We start from the raw sequence: 26,501 nt of genomic DNA, 5'->3' as shown, positions 1-26,501 counted from the left end.
CCTTTTAATGCCAGTGTAGTTTCTTCTAGTGAACTTCTAGTTCTAGTGAACGTCTGAGTTGAGGCCTGACCTTGGAATTGGCAGTCTTCTTGTGGGTAATGTGCATGTAAACCTGCTTGTAATGCTATGTATATTAGTAATCTCTCTTGTGCCCAAAAAATGGAGACATAATCCAGAGTCTAAACATGCTATGGAAACAAGGGAGGAACAGAATATTGAGTATGAGCAGCTAGAGAAAATGCCAACTTTTATCTAGTAAATATTCCTCTTCATGTGTTTTAATATTTGTTTCCTAGAGTTCAGAACAAGAAACGAAGGGACTTCCAAGCAAAAAAGGCATTGTACAGTCTATTGTAGGCCAAGGATATCACCGTAAAATAGTCCTGGCATCCCAGTCTGTACAGAATGTTGTTTATAAGTAAGTTGTTTTGTACAATTTTCTGTTACTCTTATTTGAAAAGGAAGATGCTGGTTGGCTGGAAACACTTCTAAACTGCTGTTGCTTGGTGTTATTCTTGTGGGTGTTTAAGCATGCAAACTATTAATTTAGAGCAGAGGTTCTCAGACTGGTCCATATACCACTAGTGGTCCGCAAGCTTCATTCAGGCGGTCCATTGTGTTTGTGGATTAAGACAGGAGATGGCACATCCATCACATTATTTTAATTGTATTTTATTGCTTTGTGTATATTGTAATTTATTGTATATGTATATTATATAAAATACAAGAAATAATCAAAAATACAATTAAAAATTATACAGCATCTAACACTTTACAGTTACTACAACAGGCAGAAAAATCATTAAGTAGTTCACTAAGACTCTCAACAATTTTCAAGTGGTCTGCAGGGAATTTTTTTTGGAAACCACTCATTTAGAGTGAATCATGTAAATTAAAATGTTTTGTGCTACCGTGTTTAAGACTGCTTCTGCATGAGAAAAGATGTCCAGCAGAGGGCTCTGTCTGACTGGCCCTTTTTGCATATCACAGTAAACTATAGTTAATGATTTACCATGAACACACAGATTGCTCTTGCTTTGCTCCCCTATAGCAGAAGTGGGAGCAACAAACTATAACCCCCGGCTTTGTGTTGCTGTCCAAATTAACGGCCATGGTTTCTTTTGCTCAAACAATTCATGATTGGTAAGCCCAATGAAGTGGAAAAAAACATGATCCCTGATTTGGATATAACGCTAAGCTAGGGATTGTGGTTTGTTGCTCCTGCTAGGGGAGGAGTGAAGCAGGAGCAATTGTGTGTTCATGGTAAACCACTATGGTTTACTATTAAGTGCAAATGCTATGCACTGTATCAAATTGCAGTCCCTCTTACTACAGAATACACTTTTTACAATTGGCTGTGGGGTATCAAATGGAACCTGAACTTGGAATCTAGTCAGATGAGTTTAGCAAACTATTAAGTGGATTGTCTAAACAGTTGTCATAGTTTTATAAAAAGAACCATGTTCCAAAGGACAGAGAAAAAACAAATTTAACTGTACTTTGCTAGGTTGTGGAAAGTTATGCGCCATCTTAATTTCTCTGGTGCTGTTGCACTGTAGAACTTGAAAAATGAGCCTGATGTTTTCAGTCTTGTCTGCAGGGAGTTCACACACACAAGATTTCTGAGACTTCTCTAACACATAAATGTCAATTTCCCTGTAATATTATCTATTCAAGAACAATTTTAAAAAGGAATACAGTCTTTCACATAGAGCAAAGCTGCTGTATATTAAGGAACGGTTTATCCTATTCTTTGCCTATATTAATGTACAAATAATATATTAATATTCTTTTTTTCTGTTTTCAAGCGATGGCCAGTCTTCAGCTATTCCTGTAGCTAGTATGGAGTTTGCAGCAATTTGTCTAAGAAATGCCTTGCTGCTGCTTCCTGAAGACCAACAGGAGCCAAAGCAGGAAAACGGATCTAAAATTGGTAACCAGTTAGGAGGGAATAATGAGAATAGTGAGAACAACGAAGCTTGCAGGTCAGTGCCACATTAGATGTTTCTATTGCTTCTTTCACTAACCTTCTTGCCCACCACAGCTATAGACAGAGATTCCATGGCCCCTTGGCTCCTAACAGTTCTGTAGCAGTTGAAAAAGAGGAAAAGTGGGGGTTGTGACAAGAGGTTTAAAAACAAATGTGTTCCATGAAATAAAATCTAGCAAGCAAAAGTGCTGTTGAAGGAGAGTGCTGTAACTAGATGATATACTCTTAAATAACTGTGAAAATAATATATTTAATCTGTAAACATCCTCCTACTATGCATAAAGCACATTAAGACAGAGGCTATAGCTACTTGGGCTATAACAATGTAATTTAGTTGTTGTAAATTATTATTTACTATTTTTAGGATTAAAATATGTATAATTATTTTTGCCTTGCATCTTGTCACCTGTACAACCTGGGTATACATATGTTTTCATCTGCGCTCTTGGAATGAAGTTGTTAGATGAACCTACTGAGCTCAGGAGACAGAAAAAGAGCATTTTGTGTGTGTGTGTAAACATAATACTTTATAATAATAATAAAGGTAACTTTCCTTGTATTTGTTGTGATGAATTGGTGCCAGAAAAATTTGCTTCTAGCCTGAGTAGGAGAAAATATTGTATAAAGGCATACTTGACACGTAGAACCTGACCTGTCTGGACTTGATTCCCATTGGTCCCTCACTTCAGGAGACTGGATTCATGATAATACAGGGCTCAAATTTTACAAAATAATGTTGGTTTCAGTTTCATTAAAAGTAAGTTGAAAATTGTATTGTTTTAATTAAAACATATTTATAGCATAAGTGTATTTATATTGTGTTAACATCAGTATCTCAATGGAACCTTTCTCTTTTTCCTTTTGCAAGCATCTATTCTCTTTCTCTCCGCATCCCCCACTACATCATTAATAATAGTAAATAATGAGAACCCCAAATTCTTGAGTCTCCTGTTGTTGCTCGGAAAATATTTCCCATTTCTTTATGAATTGTGGGATATAGTGGAATCATAGGATATGGAGCTCGGTGTTAGCATTTAATTTGTGTGTGTGTTTGTGTAATCTCCTCCTGGCACTTGAGTTCAGCTGAGCCTAAGGGTTGGCTTATCCTTGGTTGGCTGATCTCCCAACTTTTAAGGTGACTTCACAAACCATGCCTGCTTCCAGCACCTCTAAAGTTCACATGAATTTTCCTGATCCTGTGAGACCAGGAGTATGTCCCCATCACCCTTGCAGTCAAATATCAAGATGTGTATGTCCTCATGTGTGTCCCAAATCTGTGTTTCACTTGGCCAAAGAAAAGGTCTTTTTGCAGCCATGCTCAGGCTCTGGCACTTCCTGAAGATCTTTCTGTTTAGGAAGGCTTTGGGGCCTCCTGCGACTTTGTTGAAGGCTGGCTTGAATGTTTCCTGCTTCTTGAGAGTGTCTTTTAGCCCATTCTGTACTATCTCACTGGATGAAGACATTTAATGAGTCTTTTTTGTTACTTTTAATGTTTTTATAGTTGCCCTACTTCACTGTTTTGATTTGTTGGATTTATCTGTTGCTTCATGGTAGGTTTATGTTCATATGTGTTACTGTATTTTGGGACATAAATGTACTAAAATACCACTTCCCAATTGCTTCAGATATTGGCTCCTGCCCCCACCCCATGCCACACTATAGACTTGCCCAACATATAGGGGCAAAGTGATGCAGTGTTCCAGCAAAAGGACTTCCTCCACAAAAAAGAAAAAAAAATACATTAGCAAGGGAAAGGACCATAGCTCTAAAGGCCCCAGGTTCAATCCCTGGCATCTCCAGGCACACCAGGGAATGTTCCATCTGAAATCCTGGAGGATGCTGCCAGTCATTGTAGAGAATTCTGAGCTACATGGACCAGTGGTCTGACTTGATTAAAGATAGATTTCCATGTTTCTCTGGCTGGAATTTACTATTCTGAAAGGAATTGCCAAGAAATATAGGTCATACAATAGTGGTTTCTAAAAAGCAAAGATTCTTTCCTTTTAATACATAGCTGGCACTCAGTCTTTCTCTCTCTTTAGTACTGTTCCTACTAGCATATTTTTCAAATCGTGGCCTTTTTTCTTTTGCTGTCCCAAATATCTACCCTTTCCCATTCCCCTTTCAACATGCTTAATTTGTTCTTTTTTTTCCTAAACAAAAATGTTGCTGGTGGTTAACCTTGTTGAGCTTCTTGTTGTTGCCCTTTTTGCTCAAGCTATTTATGTTGCTGTTCATACTATCTTTGTTTCAGTAGTAAAAGTCATGAAGGAGACAAGTTTGTTCCTGCTCCACCATCTTCTCCATTGAAGAAGCAGGAACTAGAAAATTTAAGGTAGGTTCTGAGATTGCCGGACGTGGTGCCAAGCACCAGAGATACATGGGCTTCGTTTCAGAAGAGACCAAACTAAGTTTGCATTCCCAAATATAAGATGAGAAACCTTGAGTCTACTTTAGCAGTATTTTATGTGAACATATGCTAATGCTTAATGTTATCTTAATAGAAATTCTGTACTGAATTCAGATCCTTTATTCAGATTCCTGACTCCACAGATAACCTACGAAAAAGTTTTTTTCATGTAGCTATTAAACCATAAGTTGGGATTGGCAGGCTGTGACACTCAGCCTAATGTCATGCTGTGGTCAGGAGGAAAAAAGCCAGGGGAAAAGGGGGGTGGTAGGAAGAGAGAGAAGCGGGTGGCCCCACCCACCTTTTGTCTCCAGCGTTGCCCACTTTTGACTCATGCCCTGCCAGTATGTGGCCTCCAACAGATTCTCCTTGAGGGAATGTGGCACTCTGCAGAAAAACAGTTGCCCACCTCTGCAATAAAGTATGTAACCATCTAGAAGTTGATTGATTTGTTTATTTCAGTACAAGACCAGCAAACCATCTAGAAGTTGGGCAGCACTGTCTTAAACTAATTATAATTAAATATTTTGTTTGGTGAATTGCTTTGCCGTAGACACTTGCTCCAGAAGAAAGTGTCCTTTTCCCAGCATATTCCTGTAAACATAATCCATATATCATTGCAGCTGCAAAACCTCTCCCTCTCATTTTGTCGTGGGAGTTAGGTAGTATTGATAAGGATGCTAAACCTGAGTCTCTTCCCAGGGCTAGCATCTTCTCTGCTTTTTTTCAAAATATTTTCATTGTGGCATGCATGTGTTTTTTCTTGGCATCCACATAGAGTCTAGTTCTGCTGAGTACTAGTTAGTGAGTTCAGACTCAGATAATCTACAAAACAAAACTTGTGTGTTGCAGTTGGTGAAAATAAATTCAAAGGAAAACAAGTTTCATAAAAAAAACACTTAATATATTAGATTTTCATTGGTGTGCGCATGCAGTTAAATCTCTGACTGAAAGATAAAATTACCTGAGAGGCAAGAGCGATGAACATCCATATCTATGGGTGTGGTATATATGCTGTATTGACTTATACAACAGGTCCATCCTCCTACATAAATGCATGTACCTTCTAAATTGTGGGAATGACTGCATTACTGGTATAAAGTAGATATGTAAGACTACGACTGATACTATTGACCATGGTGTCCTTCTGAGATGGGTGTTAGAGGCACTGTTTTACAGTGGTTCCGATCCTACCTCCAGGGTTGTTTTCAGAGAATACCATTGGGTGATTGTCTTTCAACCGCCTGACAGTTGTGTTGTGGGGTGCCACAGGGTACCATCTTGTCCCCTGCTGTTTAACATCTGTATGAAGCCCTTGGGAATGGTCATCAGAATTGGGGTGAGATGTCAGTGGTACTCTAATGATACCCAGCTCTATTTCTTTGTAAAATCAGGAGAGGCCATGCAAGCCTTGGACCAGTGCCTGGACTCAGTGGTAGGCTGGATGACGGCCAATAAACTGAGTCTGAATTCTAGCAAGATGGGAGGCAGTGTGGTGGTTCCCAAGTTCGGATAATTGGTCAGTTGCCTGCTTTGGATGGGGTTGTACTCCCTCTGAAAGAGCAGGTCTGTAGTCTGGGGGTGCTCCTGGATCCATCTTTGTTGCTAGAGGCCCAGGTGACCTCAGTGGCTAGGAGTGGCTTTTACCATCTACAGCTGATAAGACAGCTGTGGCCGTTTCTAGATGGGGATAGCCTGACCACTGTTGTCCATGCACTGGAAACCTCTAGGCTGGACTACTGTAATGAGCTCTATGTGGGGCTGCCCTTCAGGTTGGCCCAGAAGCTGCAGCTGGTGCAAAATGCTGTGTGAGACTGCTCACTGGGGCAGGGTATCACCAGCATGTCATCCTACTGCTGAAAGAATTGTACTGGCTACCTACAGGGCTAAGTTCAAGGTTGCAGTTTTGGTGTACAAAGCCCTAAACAGCTTGGGACCAGGATACCGGAAAAATCGTCTTACCCCTTAATATACCCAGTCAATCACTGCACTCTGCATGTGAGGGCCTCCTGCAGATACCATCTTATCAGGAGCTCCATTCTGCACAACATAGGAAGCAGACCTTTAGTGTAGTGATATCTATCCTTTGGAATTCACTTCTCTTCAATATTAGACAGGCGCCATCTCTGTTATCTTTTCGGCGCCTACTCTGAAGACCTTCCTCTTTCAACAAGCCTTTTAAGTAGAGACCTTATCCCAGTCTGCATCTGTGTTGGAATTGGTTTTTAAGATGTTTTTAAACCTTTTTTAAAAAGATGTTTTTAAAAGTATTTTGTTGTATTATATTTTAAAGTCTGTTTTTTGATGCATTAGAGTGTTTTAAGTGTTTTGTTTGCCGCTCTGGGCTCCTACTGGGAGGAAGGGTGGGATATAAATCTTATAAATAAGACTGTGAGAACAATCTTGCATTTGACATTTCTTTTGCTATAAAAGAAAGAAAATAATCGTTGACAACTGGCTGTTACTCTCTATTGATGAAACTTGACAGCCTGTCAAGAAAATCTTGTCATTATAGCCAAAATTATTGTACTCTTACCAGAAGGGGGGAAAGCCTGACAAGAGGGAAGAAAGACATTATTTAGTTTCTGTAAGACTAGCTCCAAATAGTTAGACTCCCTCAGTTTTATCTTTATTGCCCACTACTTTTAATCTTCTGCACAGGATGACTGAAAAAATAGAAATGGGTTGTTGTATCATGGGAAACAATGATTCTACTACTCATTTGTTAATCTTTTGTTTTTGTATTATGTTTCTAATTAAACCATATGGCACCACTGCTTTACTTTTGCTGTTTACAAGCAGTATACTAAACTCATGGAACAAACTTTCCATGTCAGCCTACAGAGGGATGGAGCTTTTGCAGAAAGTTGTTGTTTCTAAATGTGACTTGTTGGTGGCTGTGAACTACACGTGAGCTTCAGTTGATGCTGGTACTGTTAGTGATAATTATTTTCTATACAGAGTAGTTGTAGTGCCAGTACTCCAAAAACCTGAAATGGAAGAGAGTAACAGTTCTTGTGTTAATGGATTCTCTTGCATCATACTTTTCACCAAACTTGGTGAAACCCCATGATATACTCGTCCTAGTCTCTACACTTGGCAACTGTCCTTGGAGGGTTGTAGCAAGTCACCTCCTGTAAATTACACCATCTTCTGTAAATTGTGTTGTGTCCTGTCTGAGGTTTAGATCTGAAGAACTCCTCCTTATATTGTGTAAGCAATATTGCCTGAACTCTCAAAGCATAAGAAAACTTGTATAGTTGTTGCTTGTACTTAAGAGGCTATTTTGAGGTTTAATATTTTGAAAATATATTGGTTTTGGGTGACAGTATGAGCCATGCAAACTGTTTTAGACTAGGACTTTAATCCAAAAATACCCTGTTGGCTCGTGCAAGGTTTTGATACTTACACAGTAAGGGTGCCAATTTTTTGCTAATAGGGTTTCTGTGTCTTTAACAGCTGTCAGTCATGCAGAAATATAGCAGCTGTGCAGCTTCCCTGCTGGAAAAGTTGTTGTTAATCCTAGTACACTGGGCTTTCTCAGGTTTTTTTCCCTCTCTTGACAACTGGTCTTTGTGCCGCATTGGAGGCTGCTTCCACAGTTCCCCAATTCTGGGGCTCACCATCTGCACCCAACTGTGTGTGGAGTTAAAACACTACAGGGTTGCAAATGCATTAGAATTGCAGGCTTGAAGAATTCAAGTCACATGGAAATATCAAATATTACATCACTCCAGTTTTGCTTCCGATAATTGCCAGAAAAGAATAAACATTCCTAAGGAAAATTGCAGGCTGGTTTCAAAGCCTTATGATAAACTGGAAGGCTTTTTCCCAGTTCTTTCATATTCACTACTAAACTAAATATTGCTTTAGTCTTGTTGAAAGTTAGCTTGAAGGTACCATTCATTTGTTTTAGATACTTGTTGCATTTAAAGTTGTACCACAGTAAAATAAAATGTTACTTCTCAGGGATTGATTATGCCAGTTAAACTGTCATGTGGCATAAGCTTAATTCATTTTCTGGATGAGAGTAACTGACTTTGTGGGCTGACAAATCTTACAAGATAAGTGGACAACAGTTGGTTAGCTGATATAATATGGCACGTTTTTATTTTATTTTTTATTTTTTTAAAGCTTTTTGAGACAAAAGGAAAAAAGAATGTCGAAAGCTGAGAGACTCTGAAGTCATTAAAGGCAGCCTGTGGAGATACGTCAAAATTCTTATAGATTGGGGTGGGGTACAATTTGTTTTTTCTTGGGATGCAGTCTCTTTGAGTCTAACTGCCAGATGTTTTGATTTGCCAGATTTGGAAGCAGGACTGTGGAGTCAGACTTGTAGAGTCAGCAATTTTGGGTGGAGTCGGAGTTTGTAGAAATGTACTGACTCCGGCTTCAAAATAAATTTTGATTGACAATTTTTTTAAAATATAAATTCAAAATGTCAAAGAAGCTTCCCATGAAGTCAGCTGTAGCTGAGCATTTCACCTTAACTCAAGATGGAAAACATTTTGTGTGTTGTCAGTATATGACACAGGACCCAGATGAAGACAAATGCTGTGATGCCAAGATCAGCGCATATTCAGACAGCGATAAAAATGCTCCTATGAGAGCTTCCAATTTAAAAAGACATTTACAGCCCTTTCCAGGGCTGTGGAGTTGAAAGCAATTTTGGATGGAGTCGGAGTCGGAGAGTAGAAAAATAGAGGAGTTGAAGGTTTGGCATACCAACTCCACAGCCCTGTTTGGAAGCCTTGGCAATGTTAGGAGCAATATTGGAAGTTAGAGGAAAGCTATATATGTCTTCAGGCTACCTATTAGTGTATACAGGGGGTGAGGAACTTTTGGCCCTCCAGATGTACAGCTCCCCTCAGCTCCAGTAAACATTGCCAGTGACCAGGGATGATGGGAGATACAGTTTAGAAGCATAAGGAGGGCGAAATGTTTCCCACCCAGGCATATACTCTGACTTGATTTGTACATAATACTAAGCCAAGCTATGCCTTAGCATGAATGAGCAAACATGCTCTGCATAGTGAGCAAATTTCTGCCTCAGGCACGCTTAATGTGTAACTTGCACGAGTTGACCTACAGGGTTGTCCTTTTAGGACATTGTCATACACTGTCATCCACACAACAGCCCCAAATGTCAGCCAGTTACCACTTACTGTTTTCCTGCTGGAAACAAAAACCACTGTGGTCCAAATGTACCACAGCACAAAGCCCTGGGGGCAAAGGGAAGGGGCCAGCTCAGAAAAATTATACCTTCTCTGATTGTTTTTTGGCTCAAGGTTCCTTGGTATTGTCAAGCGCACTTGTGCTGGCAACACAGACAAAAATGGTCTCTGGGGGATAAAGTTATCCCATCTTTTCATTTGAAATCTTACTGAGGTACAAATATACTCCAAAGATGGCCAGAGTGATTTTTTCCCCCTGGGTCTGCATGAAGATGGGACTAACGCATGACTAACTTACTATGGATTTAGCCCTGTGTTATTTTTCCTGATGTACATTTTCTGTTTCTACACTATGTGTGTGCGTTAATAGTAGGAGGGATATCTGTTATCAGTAGCATGAATGGATTTCAGAATATGTCTAGACATAAAACCTTACTTGTAATATGGCTGCATATATACAAGTAAATATGGTCATGATCACTTTTGCATCAATTAGCTGTCAATCTTAAATAATGCTTCCCCTCTACAAAAAAGATAGAAGCTGAATCCCTTGATATCCAGCAGTATCCTAATAGATGTTATCTACAACTACTGAGTTAAATAAGCCAAATAGATTTGGGGCTTAAAAGGATGCCTTCTTTCCTTGGCAAGTTTTTTGTATGTGTTGAGATTTGATGTGACATCTGGGCATGGAACAGAGGAAATGGGGAGGGAGCAGTATGGAGACTTCTTATCCTGCTTGTGTATAATTAAAGTGCATGCCTCTTGAGACACAGGCATAAAGGCACTCCAGACCCTGCCATGAATTACTATGGTTTTCTGCTGAACCAAAAGTGGGCTTGACAGTTGCCAGAAGGCTAGAGCAGTAATAGCCTACCTACTGGCTACAGGGTTTAATGTACTCCTCTTGCACCTCCTCCAACACCAAATCTGTCCAAGAGGATCCACTCACCCCTCCTCCCCCATATAAAAGAATTGGATTTTTCCCCCCAGCAATGCAGGTAAAGGCTCATGCCCTGAAGCCAAGATGGCCTGCCTTGAACTCTGCTTTGTGAAGTGGAAAATATCCCAAAGTGCTGTGTTAAGAGGGGAGGGCAGTGGAATTACAAGCTGTAAAAGCCTGACCTAATACTGACATCCTGATGCTGCCCTTTTGTTTGAAGCTGTGGAATGTGTGGCTCAAATTTCAGGGCAAGAATTTCAGGAACTACTTGTGGTTTATTGAGGGGCTGTAGGACAGCAATGTCAGAAAAGCATTTTTGCTGAGGTGCCATAAGCACCAATTGAGCAGAACCTGTTTCTCTTTAAATTCAGTGATAATACTGGAAAAGCTTAGTTTATTTCCCTTTGCTGAACATAATAAATACTTGTTACATGGACACTTTGAATAAACTGTAGCATATAGAAAGTGCTTATTGTCTTTAGTAGTGATGGACAGGTATTTTAATACAGTACATCAGTCCTATTTTTTTCTTTCAGTGTCTTGTAAGGCCGCTCAATCTCTGCTTATGTGGGTTTTCTTTGTGTATCAGTAAATTAAGTACCCCTGTCTTTTTCTTGTCTAGGTGCTCCATACTTGCTTGCAGCGCTTACGTGGCTCTGGCATTGGGGGACAACCTTATGGCTTTAAGTCATGCAGACAAACTTCTTCAGCAGCCCAAACTGTCAGGATCCCTTAAGTAAGTTTGACCCACTCTTGCTTTTACAATATTTATAGTAGGCATACAGGGCCTCAAGCAAGCCATCAGTTGCTTAAATAGTAGTTGGATGGTTCTTCTGTAAAGTGGGAAATTGCTTCTGTTCTCCTCCCCTTACCAGTGAGAAAATATATTGCTGTACCATACTGCATCAGGCTTTGAAGATGCTATATGATTATATATAGCATTAAATTAGTAAAACAGAATCTTGCTTGGCTCAATCACTTCAGTTTGATCTTTTCCCCCTGCAGGTACATGAGAGGCCAGAAATGGCTTGATAGGAGCAGGTGGAGAACTAGAATTAACAACCTCCACCTAAACAGTTGCTTTTTTATACTTATCCTATACTGAATTTTTTAATGTGAAACGTAACTGCAGTGACGCAGCTTCTCAAATAGACATTCATGTTCTCTGCTCCCCAGCAGTAGCTTGATGTGACTTGCTGCCAGATCGACCTTTGTAACGGTGTGTTCTTCTGTTTGTAGGTTCCTTGGCCATTTGTATGCAGCAGAGGCTCTCATCTCTCTAGACAGAATCTCTGATGCGATTACTCACTTGAACCCTGAGAATGTCACTGATGTTTCCCTGGGGATTTCTTCAAATGAGCAGGATCAAGGTTAATGAGTCCATACTTGGTTAGAACCAGTCATGCTTTCAACCACCTTCCTGCTGTAACTTGTAACACTCTGTATTTTAATGCATTATTTTAAAGGTATCGTTTCACGTTTCCTAGAATCTCTGTATTTCATGGCAGTTTAAGTGCCCTAGAAGGTTCTTTTTTGTCTAATATTAATTTTGCAAACTTTAATACATTTGAACTGTTAACTCTTAAACATTGCCTTTATATCATCTGCACAGTTTACAGTAATAAGGCACAAATATATGAGGAACAGCAAAACAGATTACCAAATAATGTCTGTATCCATTTATATCTGTTTCAGATAACCTCAGTTACAGTTTTTGGTAGCAGTTGGCTCTACTCATCACATTTGCACAATGCTGATGTATTCAATAAAATATAACCAAATCCATTGGAATGGGGAAGGGGCTCTCTAACTGACAAATTCTGGATTCTTACTAATCTTTTGCTTTTTCCTTGTTGAAATTGAGGAAAAAATCAATGTTACTTGTCAAAATAATTTTCCTTATAGTGAATTTTGGCTTATTCTCTGCAGGGTCTGATAAAGGAGAAAATGAAGCCATGGAATCTTGTAAGTATCTGCCTCTCTGCAAACCAGTATCTGTTTGTTTACTTGTGTGGAATTATAAAATGAAAGAGCGAATAGGGAACTTGGTATCTGCAGTTGATTTACTTGGGGTAGGATAGGTAATAAATCCATTAGGAAGCACACATTATTTCTGTAGTGTGTTGCATGAATCTGTCGATTGGACCCCTCATCTAATAAAGCAGCTTCTGTACCAGAGAAGTTCATTTCACAGAACAGTGTGTGAGAGGAACTCTTGCTAGCGCTTCCTTTTTATTTCTGATGTGTCACCTGATTTATTCAGTATTGTAGTAGAGAGATCTTTCATTCAAATTAAAACTACATTCAAATTAAAACCATGGGAACCTCCATTAAAACTACATTCAAATTAAAACCATGGGAACCACCACTCAGGGCATCACTTATGAAAGTGCTTGCATAATCAGATGTTCATAAATTCAGCCCTCTTTCCCAAAGAACAAAGTATTCACCCACTAGTTCACCATATATCCCTACTAGACTTCATGATGTATTACAAATCATACTTTCAGCACAGATAGCTCCAAGTTGTACAAACAAATGATCCATATTCCACATCAAAAAGGAATAGCTTAGTCCACAATACTTTAGCTGGGTACACCAGTGCCCATCAGTGTTTTCAGCAGCAAACACCTGATGTGTGTGTCTAGAAACATGTTTCCTTTTCAATTGAAAATGCACATCTTGAAGCTGTTGGTAATTGAGGCTTCCCAAGCAATGCCCATACATATTTGGAGATGCAACTTCCCATCTCTTTGTGCTCACTGTAGCAAATACTGACTTCCAGCTTATATAACGAAGGCTGTTCTTTTTGGGGGGTTTGCGAAGCCCACATTGGCTAGTTCACATGTCACGCTAAGCCTAGACATCCTTAGCGCAAACTGTCAGGCTCCAGGAGAAGAGATTGTGGCTGCTTTGCTCTTACCTAGTGGTTCTGAGCTAAGCTATGGCTTACCTTGTCATCCAAACCCAGACTTGTGGCTTAGCTTGCCCCAGGCTAATCATGAGCTAAACCAAAGGTTTGTCCTATGGTTAGGGCTAGGTCTTGTCTGGGAGAACTAAACCATGAGCCCAGGTTTGGATGACACACTTAGTGCAACTCAGGAGCAGAACCAGAACTTTTCAGGAGCTCATGCATTGTGCTGAGTTATGGTCTGGCTTACCGTGATGTGTAAACTGGGTCATTGGCCACTAGTGCTTCCTAGAGGCCAAATTATGGATGCTTACTAATCTTTAAACTTCAGTATCTATCTTTTGTATTATTCAGCAGGCAAGCAAACCCCCCAGTGTTACCCCAGTTCTGTCACATCTGCACGAACCATGATGCTGTTCAACCTTGGAAGTGCCTACTGCTTGAGAAGCGAGTATGACAAAGCTCGGAAGTGTCTGCACCAGGTAAAATCAGGTTTTGTGGTATCCTCACTAGGAGGAGGAACTACTAAAATACGATAAACTGTAGTATCAGAATCTGCACCTCAAGGGTTCAGTTTGAGAGACCTTTTGTTTCCCAAAGGCCAAGCAACTCCTCATTCAGGAAACAGCAAGCAACCACTGACAAAAAGTTTTTGCACTCGAAATACATCAGGCATAATAGACTGGAGTGTTTCCCTTCAGCACCTTGTGAGTTCGCCTTGGTGTTTTTGTTGTTGTTGATAATAGTCAATGGCAAATACTTCCTGACTGGGCACAAACAGCACTGTGCTCTGGTAGGCTAACATGAGTGAGCAGAATTAAACATGTTTATTTATGGTCTGTTTGAAAATTCCATTATGGATTATCAGTTGCCTTGTATTTTGTCAATTGGTACTTTTCTCTTGAAATGCATGTAATATGATCCAACAACTTTTTTTTTCTTCTGCTTTGGTATAAGGCTGCCTCACTGATTCATCCTAAAGAGATCCCACCAGAGGCTATCTTGCTGGCTGTATACCTTGAACTTCAGAATGGTAAAACTTTAATTACAAACTCAAATCTTACTTAATGTGTATTGCCAACAATCCTTGGTGTGGCTCCATGTAAATTTGTCAGATGTAAAGGTTAGGAGCCTTATTAGGAAACATTTGTCTGTGAAATGGGGAAATCATTTTTGGCAGTTTCCCCTTGAAGTATCCCCTGCTCTGTTCTAAAGGCTTAGGGAAACCCACTAGAGCAGATTTAGGAGATGTGGGAGGCTGCCACCTGTTAAGAGCTTAATATGAGGTTTATTTCAAATCTGAAATTGTTTTCTAGGCAATACACACCTGGCACTGCAGATCATCAAAAGAAACCAGCTTCTTCCTTCGGTGAAAATGGTCTCAGAGATGCGAAAGAAACCTGTATTTCAGCCTACCCATCTTGTCCAGCCTATTCAGATGCCAGCATTTACTTCTGTTCAGAGGAAGTGATGCTCTGTGATGGAACTGGCCCTTTGAGGGACCACTAGGAATTTTTGTAATTTTTTTTAAATTGTGGTACCTACATATGATGTACTAAAAGTGTGTCTGTTTGCATTTTTAATTAAAAAGGAAAACATCAGTTATACTGAAGATTCATTTTAACCCTTTCTACAGCATTCCCTATACTAGTTTGTGGAAGTGTCTGGGTTGTTGCTGGTGATGCTATGGCGTTTTACCTGAGAATTGCTCTGTTTATAGGAAGATGCATACCAAGCAGACAGAGGTTCTCCAGGATTATTGGCTGTACCTTAAATTATGTGTGTATGTTAGCACCTTGGGCCACCTTCTTTCACCTACTAGGAGGCAACAAATACTCTGTTCACTTTTGCTACATGGTAAGAACAATGTAAAATAACTAGTGTGCCTTATATGGAGCATGTCTATGGTGTTAGTCTCATTTTTTACAATTCTGCTCAATAACTTCTGCCTTGCATGTAGAAGGGCCAGGTTAGTACACTTTCAGGTGTGGGATACCAGTGGCCCCATGGTAACTGTTCCTAGTTGAACACTGCAGCACTGATGTATACTGCTAAAATACTTTCCATCATAGAAGTGCTGTATGTCTTCTATAGAGGAAGATGCATTGAAACATCAGAACAAATTCTTCGATAAGGTCTTCTAAGGCAAGGGTAGAGAATATCTGGCCTGGGACCCAAAGGCAGCCTTTATGCCCTATTTTTGCCTGCCTGAAATGTCTCCTTCAACTCTTAATGCCTCTTGCTCGGAGGGTGTATGTAGAAACTAGCCTATTGTACAGAGGTGAAGGTTACATTAATTGCTGTGCCTGCTTTTGCCTCGCCTCACCTACCGCTGACATGTGGCCCCTGGAAGATTGCCCAGACATTTTTTCAACGTATCTCCTTTGCTCAGTATGCTCCTCTGTTGTGGAATTGCCAAACTTCCTAGTAGGAAGATCTAGACTCCAACTTCTGTGCTAGAGTTGATATGCACAGAAGCAGCTGGACAAGTATATACAGAGGACTCTTTCAAACAGAAATGGCAAATTTGAAAGAACTGAAATGTCCAATCCACCTCAATAGGTATTACCTGTATTAATACTTCCATTTTAAACCTAACTCCATGTGACAGAGGAGGTCTTTTCTACAAAGTAGCTGTGGTGGGATGCTGATTTGATGGCTAATCCTTCAGCTGCTATGTTGTGTTTCTGATTGAAACTATCCCCACCCCCAAAGCTGTTTGCTCTTCTAGGAGAGCAACAGGTTAAAAAATCTCTTCCCACCACCCCCATAGTAGTATCTGAAAGGTGGGGAGAGCTGATTTTGGGGGGCTGTGGGGGGGAAGGTTAAAGCACCCTCAATACTTACTGCTTGCTACATAGTTTGACTGAGGTTTATGTGCCTGCCATAGCAACAATGTTTCAGCACAACTGTTTAAATCTGAGCCAGGAACAATCTTAGCTACTTTAAATAAAACTAAAATACACTAAGCAGTTGTGTTAAAATTTTCATCCTAATTAGAATGTCAGTTTGCTGAATTAGTTGGTACAATGTAGGTGCTGTTGAAACCTTAACTTGGACGTTAAATGGCAGTTTTAGCACACACTGCTTTAACCACAAAGTAGTAAAAATCTTCAGTGTTCTTTATAAGCTCCTTGCCATGTAATTGCTGCTTCAAATAAAAGAGGGCCATAAATGTGTCGAGCCACATTTGTATTAAAAATGGGTAAGATCTTGAAAAGGAATGCCAGCTTCTCTACTTCCACTTAAGGTGTTTTTAGAGCAGGATAGTCTACAACATGTAGTCTCCAGCCAGAGGTATACCTGTTAAAAGTACCCTTCACTTCCTTAATGTTTTCTATTCTGAGGTTTTATAGCCCTCAAATCCAGATTGTGTGCTAGCTATTTATACCTCTCTTGGGCTGAAGACAGACCAGTATCTTCATACTGTAGGGTACAGTATGCCTCTGAATGGCAGTTGTTGGGAATTGCATAGGGGGAGAGTGCTGTTTTACCCAGGTCCAGCTTTCAGGTTTCCCCTGGGCATCTGGTTGGTCATTCTGATAACAGAGCTGATGTAGATGGGCCTTTGATCCAGCGTGGAAAGAACACTTATTTCTCAGAAGCACTTCTAGGATTAACCAATTTGTGCACATACACACTAGTCCTGACCCAGCTTTATACAAAGTCGATTGCTACATGTGTAACTACACCATAGCCCGTTCTTTAACAGCAGCTGGAGCTGCACAGAAATAGTGCAAATGAGATTAGTAGTACCATCCATCTTTAGTGATTAAGCGCCTTAATATAACTTAATGTGCATATGAAGTAAGTCCCAGTGGAAAACATAGGAAGCAAATGTTTTGGGGTTAAAGAAAACTAGTTGTAGGGGAGAGTGAGTCTAGACATAGGAAACTTACCACCTCTCAGCATAGCTTCAACAATCCTTGGAAGTTTATACACTACTCAAGAGTATCTTGGAGGGACTTAAGGGTGTTATGTTAACCAATGAACTACTTGTGTTTGGTAGAATATGGGCATGCATTTGAAGAGAAAAAAGACAAACCATAGTTGAAGTGAAACTCACATTTATTTGATTAAACAAAAATAAAATAAACTGCATAGAAACATTTTAAAGTCCAGAGAGAGAATGACTTTGTTTTAAGGCTGCCAGTAGCTGATACATCGTCTCCTTGCTACATCCTTCAGCCTTCTCCATGGACCACAAAGATACATTCAGAAGCCTCCATTAAAAACACACAAGTTCTAACATTTTTTAAAGCCTGTTTAAACAAAGCTTGTGCCTCACTTGTTCTGCTTCACTCTGCAACTTTGGAGTTCAAAGCACGAGCTGACTAAATTTTAAAAAGGGCTAGGGCTTCAACTGAAGAGAGAAAATAACTGTCTTGGCCCAAATCGAGCAATGATATCTCATAAGACCAAGGCTTGTTGTGTGAGACTCGAGCTATGCTTCTACCTGAAAGTGAACAACACATACATGGACAGCAGAGCATTAATAAACAACTGGCTCAAGAGAACCACATTTTCCAAGAACAGAAAGAATACTGAACTCTTCTCGGGTGTGCACATGCACAAGCACACCCACAATCTGAATTTAAGAGAACCATCCAAATGAAATGGGAGGGGGAAATCTGTGGCAGTGGAACTGTCAAATTACAGGCTCCACTGGCCAGAGCAAAAGAAAGTGGGTGGCTGGAGGGAAAACAAGTATGCCAGCTCCAGGACTGGTGTACTACTCCCCTCCCATTCTGGGGGGGGGGGCATCGGGAAAGGGAGGGCTTTGGATTCAGTACATCCAAAGCCTCAGACAGCATACCCCCTGCCTTTGCCATTACCAGAGTGGAAAGGGCAGCAGCAGTGGTTTCTATGCCCACCATAATGCAAGGCTTACAAAGGGTGGATCCGTGAGCCAAGAGTGAAATGTCTTCTATCCTATGGACCCTGGGATGCCCCTCAAAGAACCATAGGACTGCGTCCTAAAAGTAAATGTCTGGCTTGAATATCTTGGAATTTATAAAGATCAAGTTGTACTATAACCAATGGAGGAATTTAATCTGCAGAGTTCTCCATGCTGATTTATTTGTCACATTTTCTTTGGTCTTAGACCACCCACTTTGAGTTTAGACAAAGAAAAAACTGGAAATGCTTTAAAAAAACTACTGAGACATATTGCCTTACTATTATTTTTTTTAAAAAAGTGTACCATCATCTAAATAGATGCACAACAGGTGAGGCACAATACAAGCAAATCACATACAATAAGAAAAATGACCCAACCAGACTGGATGACTGAGCGCGCATCACATTAACTATTTTAAAAATTGTCATAACGGGGAGGGACTAAAAACAAGAACTCTCCCTGGGAAAGAAGCTACATAGACTAAAATATTCTATAACACTACAAAAGAACTTTTCTGGTTTGGTGGCTTAAAGAACACCTACTCTACTACATACAATTAACATTCAGTCACCAAAGCTCTGACAAAGAAGCTTCAAACAAAATAAAAAGGCAACCTGAGTTTGTAAGTTGATACAATCATTGAAGAGGTCTAAGACCATGCAGGTACACAAAGCTTTAAAAAAAAATCTTCCTAAAGAACCATTACTGGTTAAACAATGATGGGGAAAAACCAATGCCATCCAATTTTGGCTTTTTAACCCGTAAGATCACTTAAATAGACACAAAAAGGTACATCTTCCACTGTAACATTTACCAAGCTCAACACAGCATAATCACTAGTGGTTTTCTGTACCCATTTCTCCAATCTCACTTATAAGCAAGACAGAGGAAGAGGCAAGGGATGAAGATTCAGGAGATATTATCCCTGTAATCCATAGTGTGCTTCTATTCTAGCTTTGTTGCACGTGGGAAACAATGGAAGCTACAGCCCAGTCTAAGCTGCCTTTGGTATGAATATCTTAACACTGCCAAAACATCCTGCTGTGTGAAAACTTCCGAAAATTAACAGAATAACTCATAATCTCATTCCCTTCTATCACATACAATAGTTTGTTTTCAAATGTAGGAGATGATGATATCCTTTCATGTAATCTCAACTGCTAAGGAGAGTTTTCATGCCAAATAGTATCTGCAAGATTTTGAAACAAACAAACCAGTGGATATGAGCAAACAGATTGACTATTTTTCTCTTGTAGAGAGACCTGTAATCCTAAAAACTATGCAATAATGACCCAGTTCACCACGCCAGCTAATTGTGTCATGATCCTGAAAGAGACAGGGATGTGTGTAATTCCTAGAGAAGAATTATCTATAGATTTGCCTGAGATTTCCAAAGTGTCTCTTACACGTTTAGTATGGCCAGCCTAACTTTTCTAGGGAAAGGCAGCAACATGCAAGTGTGTCACTTTTACATGTATGTGTGTATATATATATATATATATGGGGGGGAAATAACCACCTTGGCTCCTATGCTACCTAGGGTAAATCCCTTTATCTCATGTTGAAAAAAACCAAACTTTTTTCTATGATTTTTAATGCTAAATTTGAGGTAGATGCTGTGCTTCTTTCTTCAAAATGAGGTAGAAATTTAAATTATACTTACTTAAGCATCTTGTACCACAGCAAACTGGGCTCTGCTGGTTTCCTGAGGACTGAAGGACTAGAAACAGTGTTTGTCTAATGCAAGTACCAGTGATTACTTTTCACACAGTCCAAACTGTGTATGTCTAAACATCTTCTTAATTTTTTAATACCCTATTACCTTTTGGCACCTTTGGATATACTTATGTAAAGAAAAAAAACACAACACAATTCCATACAAAATGCTTTGGCACTTCTTAATTTAAATCAGAACTAAACATAGGAATCTCCTGATCTTCAAAAGAAATCTGAGATATGGCTAAAATCAACCAGAGACCTCTTTTTAATAAATTACTATTGGCTTAACTAACTAAAACAGACTGTTCCAATCTCTTGCAATGCCATAAGTGCTGCCCTTAATCCCAGATCTCATTAGGTTTAGGCAGAGTATTGTTTATAGGATATTTCAGGTCCCCAGTGCACCCTCCTTTTATGGCATGCCTTTGAAGGTTTCCCCAAATAAGTTATACTTAAGCCTTAAGGATACCAAGTTTACCATCTGAACTGCTGCTTAGCACCATGACTTCCTATAGGGCTTTCAGCAAAACAGAAGTATTAGAGTAGCAGAAGATTTGGTTCATAAACCTGAATTAGGAGGATGGTGATACGTTGATGGAGAATCTATTTGAGGGCAGAGCAAAAAAAGTTACATTTTATAATAGCTCAAATTCAACTGTTTAGTGCAGAAGGTTTAGAAAGTGTTAAAAACACATTTTTCCTAAGTCAGATTTACTAGCTTAGAAGACTATACAAGTACATGTTTGCAGCTCTATGTTTACATGCTTTTTGGTAGTTCTGCTTCGTACTTAATTGCTATATACCTGGATTGCTCTATAAGCCCATGAACATGCAAACAGATGGACTTTAAATCCTGTCACATATCCAATAAAAACCAAACCAAACCCCTAAGGGGCATTTTATGTTGGCATTAAATGTTTCCTGCATTATTACACTACTTAGCTTCATAGAATTATCAACTCTCCTACGTCAGAAGTACACTAATACTTTTAAGTGGGATAACGTGCTCTGCACTACCTACTGGAGTAACTGACAGAAATCAGTCTGGGTAGCCAAACAGCAGTATTTTAAAATAAAATATTTTTGACATGCAAGCTCAACACATTTCTCAGATGCCCCTCCCCCCCCTTTTTTTGCTTTGTGCCAAATGGTATATATCTAGATCCACCAGCAGAAGTAGCATATATATGGAAGAAAAACAAACACTACTCCTTTGCTACAAGTAAAGAGATTTCTGGCTTCTCCAAGCTTGTGCAGCAATACATACAAAAGTAATGAAGCTCAAAACAGTATTTCACTACCCAGCAGTTTTCCACAGCAAGAAGGGATGGCACAGCATAAACAGAACTTTTATTCAACAAAAGCATGCTAGAAATAGCTTATTTTAAGAAAAGCCCATCCAAAAGTAAATAGGGTAACATCAATAGAAGATAGACAAATCACTTGCCTTACACACACACACAAAGGGGATTCTGCCAACTCTAAAATTAAAGCTTTTTAACCAGTTATCTTTGGTAGCTAGTTCAGCTAGGCTAACCTTATTTCTCAACATGAGTCACAAGTAAAATGGTCTAACCTAAAATGCCTTCAAACATTATATGATGGTCTCATGTTAAGCATGAAATCAAGATAGCAACACACCCTCGTCTCCAGTGACACTGCATGGTACCCAAGTATTTTCTTCAATTCAGATGACAATTTCTGATATAATGTGATGGGCACTTACACGGCTACTAAAGGCACACCAACTAACATGGTGATGGGGCAAAAAGCCTTGCAAGCATGATGCAACTGATCCTCAAGGAGGCATCACAAAGTGTACAGGCGTGGCTACAATGTCACTGACAGAATGCTTGGTCCCATGCACACTGGTTTCCCCACTGAACCACAAAGCTACTTTGTAATTGATCACAATAACATAGTGTGTGAACATACTCAAACATCATCACTTCTGACCTGATGAGAACTGAAATGAACTTCACTGTCACAAATGCACTGGCTCTCAATGGCTGTGCAGAAATTTTGCCCACTTCCAAGCTTTATACAAATAGCTTATGGTACATGAACCCTAGTATTCCAATACACTTAATGTACTATTCAGAAATGCTGGTATTGCCTACAAGGAAATACAACAGTTCTAGCTAACCCGATTATACCCATTATAAATGTGAGAGTTCAGAATCTCACCAATTCTACACCTTCCTCAACATTTGCTGTGGGAAGGGATGCACGTTCTCTGCATTCTGTGGGCAGCAGTCCAATAAAAAGGCAGAACTACGCTTCCTTACATCTAAAAGTCAGTTTCCAAGAAAATATGCAAAGTGCAACTCACAATATCTTTGTTAGTACAGGGATCCCTAGAATATTTTTCATCAATAATGGGTATATGGTAGAGCATTTCTGTACATTAACTGGAGAATATTCCAGGCTTTATGCGATACCATCATGGCATTTTTCTTTCTTTCTTAGTAATGGTGATAACAGAAGATACTACAAACTATAAAGTCTCATCACCACACTGGAAACAGCTAGGCCACTTTTATCAGCATTTGGAATTTCCAGCTAGGACTCCAGTGAAGACACAAGAACAGTACAGTACAAATATGTCTCCTGAGATAACCTGGGCATGGGGAATAGCTACAATCCACCACACACTTGCTCAGGGGTAAGTCCCATGGTGATCAATGAGACTTATTCCCAAACAGCTGTAGAGAAACATAGTTAGGATGTCTACTGGAGAGGTTAACAGCACATCAAGGAGGAATCGCATTCCTAAGGTTTGATACAAAACATGAAATTGAGAGCTTCTTGGAGAAGTCTTAAGAATCTCACCTGTCAGTGCTACATTTTGTGGCTGATTAAATTCAAGGAACTCACATAGTTTTGGTTTAAGATAATGCACCTCCATTCTTACATGGCATTCTTTGGCGCTGGAGCAAATGAGGTAGGCTTTAGGGTAGTTCTTTCTGTGCACAATCTTGTCCCCAATAGAGGGAACTACATGGGTGTCCTAGCAAGATAGATTTCCCATGTTCATGTCCCATTCAAAAGGAGGAAGGCGGGGAAAGAGGTAAAAACAGAATAGTCAGCTCAGATTAATTACTACAGTCCATTTTCCTTCATAGGAGGCTAATGAAACACCCTGAATTTCCAAATTTCTGTTATTTAAAGCTGAATAATTATATACTCAGCAGAGTTATGCTTTTTTTTTTTTAAGTTCATTCTTCAACATATGTTTTCAGAGCAGTTTGCCTCTTCAGAAGAAATGGAGCATTCAGGCCAAGCGTTTGACTCATTGCTTTCACTAAATATTTTGTAACAGCTAAAGATGTCCATATTGGCTACATATGTAGCTACAGAGAGAGCAAGTGAGAGAGAAATGAAGACAAAAAGATCTTTTTAAAAAGAGCCGAGAGAAAGGCTATGAGAAAAATACAAGCTCAAAAGGAAGCCCTCACTCATCTTTTGACAACCAGTTACCCTAAAGCTACAATGCAGAAATCTCCTTTTGACAAAAGCAAGGGCTTCCATTTGTGCATCACGTTCTCTCTAGGCTTCCCCACCCCTCCTCTCAACCCCCCCCACAGCAGCTCCTCATGCTGCATCAGAGGTAAAACCTCTAAAAGTTCCCAAGTTTGGAGAACAGCTTATCCAGGCTCTCAAGGACCCTCAGACATGGGGGACATTTACCATGTGACCCTTTGGACTAGAGGTCAAAGCCACCAAAGAAGAAATTAAACATATAACATTTTATGCATTTTCTTAAACAGTCTTCTTTGCCTTTGTGTTACTGTATTTTTCAACATATACATGCAGGCAAACAGAGAAGAAAAAGAACCTAGCTTCCCTCCCCCCTTGTGAATCCCATCCTACCTGCAAAACAACAAACACACCCAAAAGTCTTCTGGATACAAAGGTTGTTATGTTGAACAGTATGTCAAATGCACCGAGGTATTAAAAAAAGGAGAACATGGAAAGAGTTCTCTGCTGCAGCAGCATCTAAAAACATAACCCCTTCACCGCTTCCAAACCCACCCACCCCCACAGTATGATCAGGACAAAATTTAAAAAAATATCTAAAAACTACTGATTTTTTCTTCTTTTTAAAGATGAGAGTGTGTGCCTTTTTTGGCAGAGTCTACAGGATTTACCACACAAACCAACTAGTGTGCACAGAACCATGAATGTCCCATCCAGGGAAAAAAAGAGGTTTAATTGTATGCTGCACTGTGTATACTGTGGAGGTAAAAGGAATACAAAGATAATGAGGTAGATAAGAGGTTATAACATCACAGGAACACTCCCTGCAGATAAAAAAGGGAAAGTACATTCATCTATAAAAAAAAATTAAAGATGAGGTAGGTTTAAACTAACGTCGTAATTTGTGTGTGTGTTTTCTTAAAAGGATTTTCCCTGAGACAGTTTCTTCTTAGTACAGATAAACACAGATTAGAAGATGAGGATACGATTGTTTCCAAAGTCAACCACAACAATCATGCCATCTGGGGTGACTGTTATACCTGAAGGACGGTCCATCTGACCAAAGCCACTTCCCTGAGTGCCAAATTTGCATAAAAAACTACCATTCGGCTCAAATATCTGCACACGGTGGTTCCTGGAATCTGCCACAATAATACGACCTTCTTGATCCACCGCCACACCTTGTGGGCGCAGAAACTGGCCATTACTTGTGCCTTCGGATCCAAGGAAGCGTGCCGACTGGCAGTCGGGATGTATGACCAGTAGACGATGATTGTTGAAATCCGTCACGACTAGATGGCCCTCGTGATTGAATGTCACTCCTCTTGGGGAATCAAAGTGCTTCCAGAGTGCCCCTTCAAAACCGTACTTATTCAGGAACACTCCGTCAGGCCCAAACAGCTGAACCCGATGGTTCCTCGTGTCGGACACCAGGATTTTGCCTTCGGAGTTCACGGCTACATCCCATGGGTAATTGAACTGCCCATTCTTGGTTCCTTTCTCCCCAAACTTCAGAATGAACTGGCCATCAAATGTGAAGATCTGGATGCGATGATTGTCCTTGTCTGCCACAACAATCCTCCGTGAGGAGTCAGAGGCAACCCCGGCAGGCCTATCGAACTGGCCAGGCCTGGAGCCCAAGGTGCCAAACTTGTGGTGGAAAGCCCCACAAGGCTTAAAGACCTGAATGCGATTATTGCTGCGATCAGCAACAATGATATAGCCTTCCTTATCTACACTAACACCCCAGGGGCGGCACAGCTTGCCATCACTATCCCCCTCACTAGCAAAACAGAGCCCTGGAAGTCCAATGCCAACATAGCTGCGCCCTGACTTGACTGTGACTTTGAACGGGCTGTTTTCTATATGCTGGTTGCACATCATGACTGATATCAGGTGCTCCCCTTCCATCTGTGGCCTGTAACTGACCAGGTAGGTTCCATTCTGCTGATCACTAATATCTGCTCCAAAGAGATTTCCATCAGGCCCCACTACCACAGCAGAGATCATGTCTCCCCCAGAAAGGCGAGGTTCCCCATCATGGTCATAGCCTATCACTGTGAAAGAGGCCACTTTGCCTTGCAGTGCACGTTTGAGACCTTCCCCAGTGGCTTTGGTCAGAGGAGCGAAGGCCCCACTGCTGACAAACCCCATGGACTTGATGGCAACATACAATGCCTGATCAGGAGGAGTGAACATGACTCTGTCATCCTCTTGGGGTTGCAGGAAGCCTCGGACATTCTTCAGCTCCTGTACCTGAGCGAGCATTCGGTCTCGAGCCAAAAGGATATCTATGCTCCGACCCTCCTCTAGGACCTGCTGGACTGCACTGATGGTGTTGTCTAGCTTGTTTAAATTTTGACGCAACTTTTCAACCTGCAGGTAGAGTGACTTGGCTTTCACTTGGCGAATTTTTTCCACCTAAAATGAAGATAACACATATACACAAACAATTATGCTCTATGATATTGTAAGTGCACTTGGCAGTTTAAGCTGTGTATTTGTTGCTGTTAAAGGGAAAAAGAACTCAGATGCACTGACAAATGCATCTCAGGTGTCAGAAACAATCTGTTTCTCTTGCAGAGGGTTGGTGTGATGGTGGGGAGAATGTTGTTTTCAGGTTTGATACTGAATATTTCTGGCATTTTTCCTTGTAAACAATTTAAACCCATTTTGAAAAATCTCATCTTATCCCATAAATTACCCTTATGTAGATATGAAGGCTCAGATACCTGAGAAAGGGCCATACTGTGATTATATTTATATCCATTATGCTTGCACATTTTGCCCCAGTTAAGATGTTAAATGTTTTTAGGTAAGGGACATAAAGAGTTAAAGAGTTGTATTTTTTAACCAAGGCTCTGGTCACAAACTATTGTGATGTTAACATATACCCAGCAGCTGTGTATTTAAGGAAGGAGAAAGACATTCTAAAGTTGAGATTGTGTAAAATACTCTTCTCTCTGGCTAAAGT

At 40.1% G+C, this 26,501-nt stretch overlaps 2 protein-coding genes across 3 annotated transcripts in view; one reads left to right on the top strand and one right to left on the bottom strand.

The window, feature by feature from the left end:
* The window catches only part of CNOT10 (CCR4-NOT transcription complex subunit 10), a 38,704-nt gene extending 23,675 nt beyond the window's left edge, over nucleotides 1–15,029 (top strand). Inside the window, exons 11-19 of one of the 2 annotated variants that reach the window (XM_061586573.1) lie at nucleotides 297–418; nucleotides 1,809–1,985; nucleotides 4,248–4,325; nucleotides 11,140–11,253; nucleotides 11,757–11,887; nucleotides 12,447–12,482; nucleotides 13,783–13,910; nucleotides 14,386–14,461; nucleotides 14,745–15,029. In XM_061586573.1, the coding sequence (XP_061442557.1) occupies nucleotides 297–418; nucleotides 1,809–1,985; nucleotides 4,248–4,325; nucleotides 11,140–11,253; nucleotides 11,757–11,887; nucleotides 12,447–12,482; nucleotides 13,783–13,910; nucleotides 14,386–14,461; nucleotides 14,745–14,899 (1,017 nt within the window). In that variant the 3' untranslated portion in view covers nucleotides 14,900–15,029. Of the gene's footprint in view, nucleotides 1–296; nucleotides 419–1,808; nucleotides 1,986–4,244; nucleotides 4,326–11,139; nucleotides 11,254–11,756; nucleotides 11,888–12,446; nucleotides 12,483–13,782; nucleotides 13,911–14,385; nucleotides 14,462–14,744 lie in introns of both variants that reach the window. The other variant, XM_061586572.1, reaches the window with a different exon arrangement.
* A 2,449-nt stretch (nucleotides 15,030–17,478) lies between these two features.
* The window catches only part of TRIM71 (tripartite motif containing 71), a 94,591-nt gene continuing 85,568 nt past the window's right edge, over nucleotides 17,479–26,501 (bottom strand). The window contains exon 4 of the mRNA XM_061585844.1: nucleotides 17,479–25,948. Within this exon, the coding sequence (XP_061441828.1) occupies nucleotides 24,497–25,948 (1,452 nt within the window). The 3' untranslated portion in view covers nucleotides 17,479–24,496. The remainder of the gene's footprint in view (nucleotides 25,949–26,501) is intronic.

This window comes from Rhineura floridana, chromosome 10, assembly GCF_030035675.1.
Source record: "Rhineura floridana isolate rRhiFlo1 chromosome 10, rRhiFlo1.hap2, whole genome shotgun sequence".
In the NCBI taxonomy this organism is placed as follows: Eukaryota; Metazoa; Chordata; class Lepidosauria; order Squamata; family Rhineuridae; genus Rhineura; species Rhineura floridana.
Note: the sequence above shows the minus strand (reverse complement) of the source record. Positions and strands in the feature narration are given on the sequence as shown.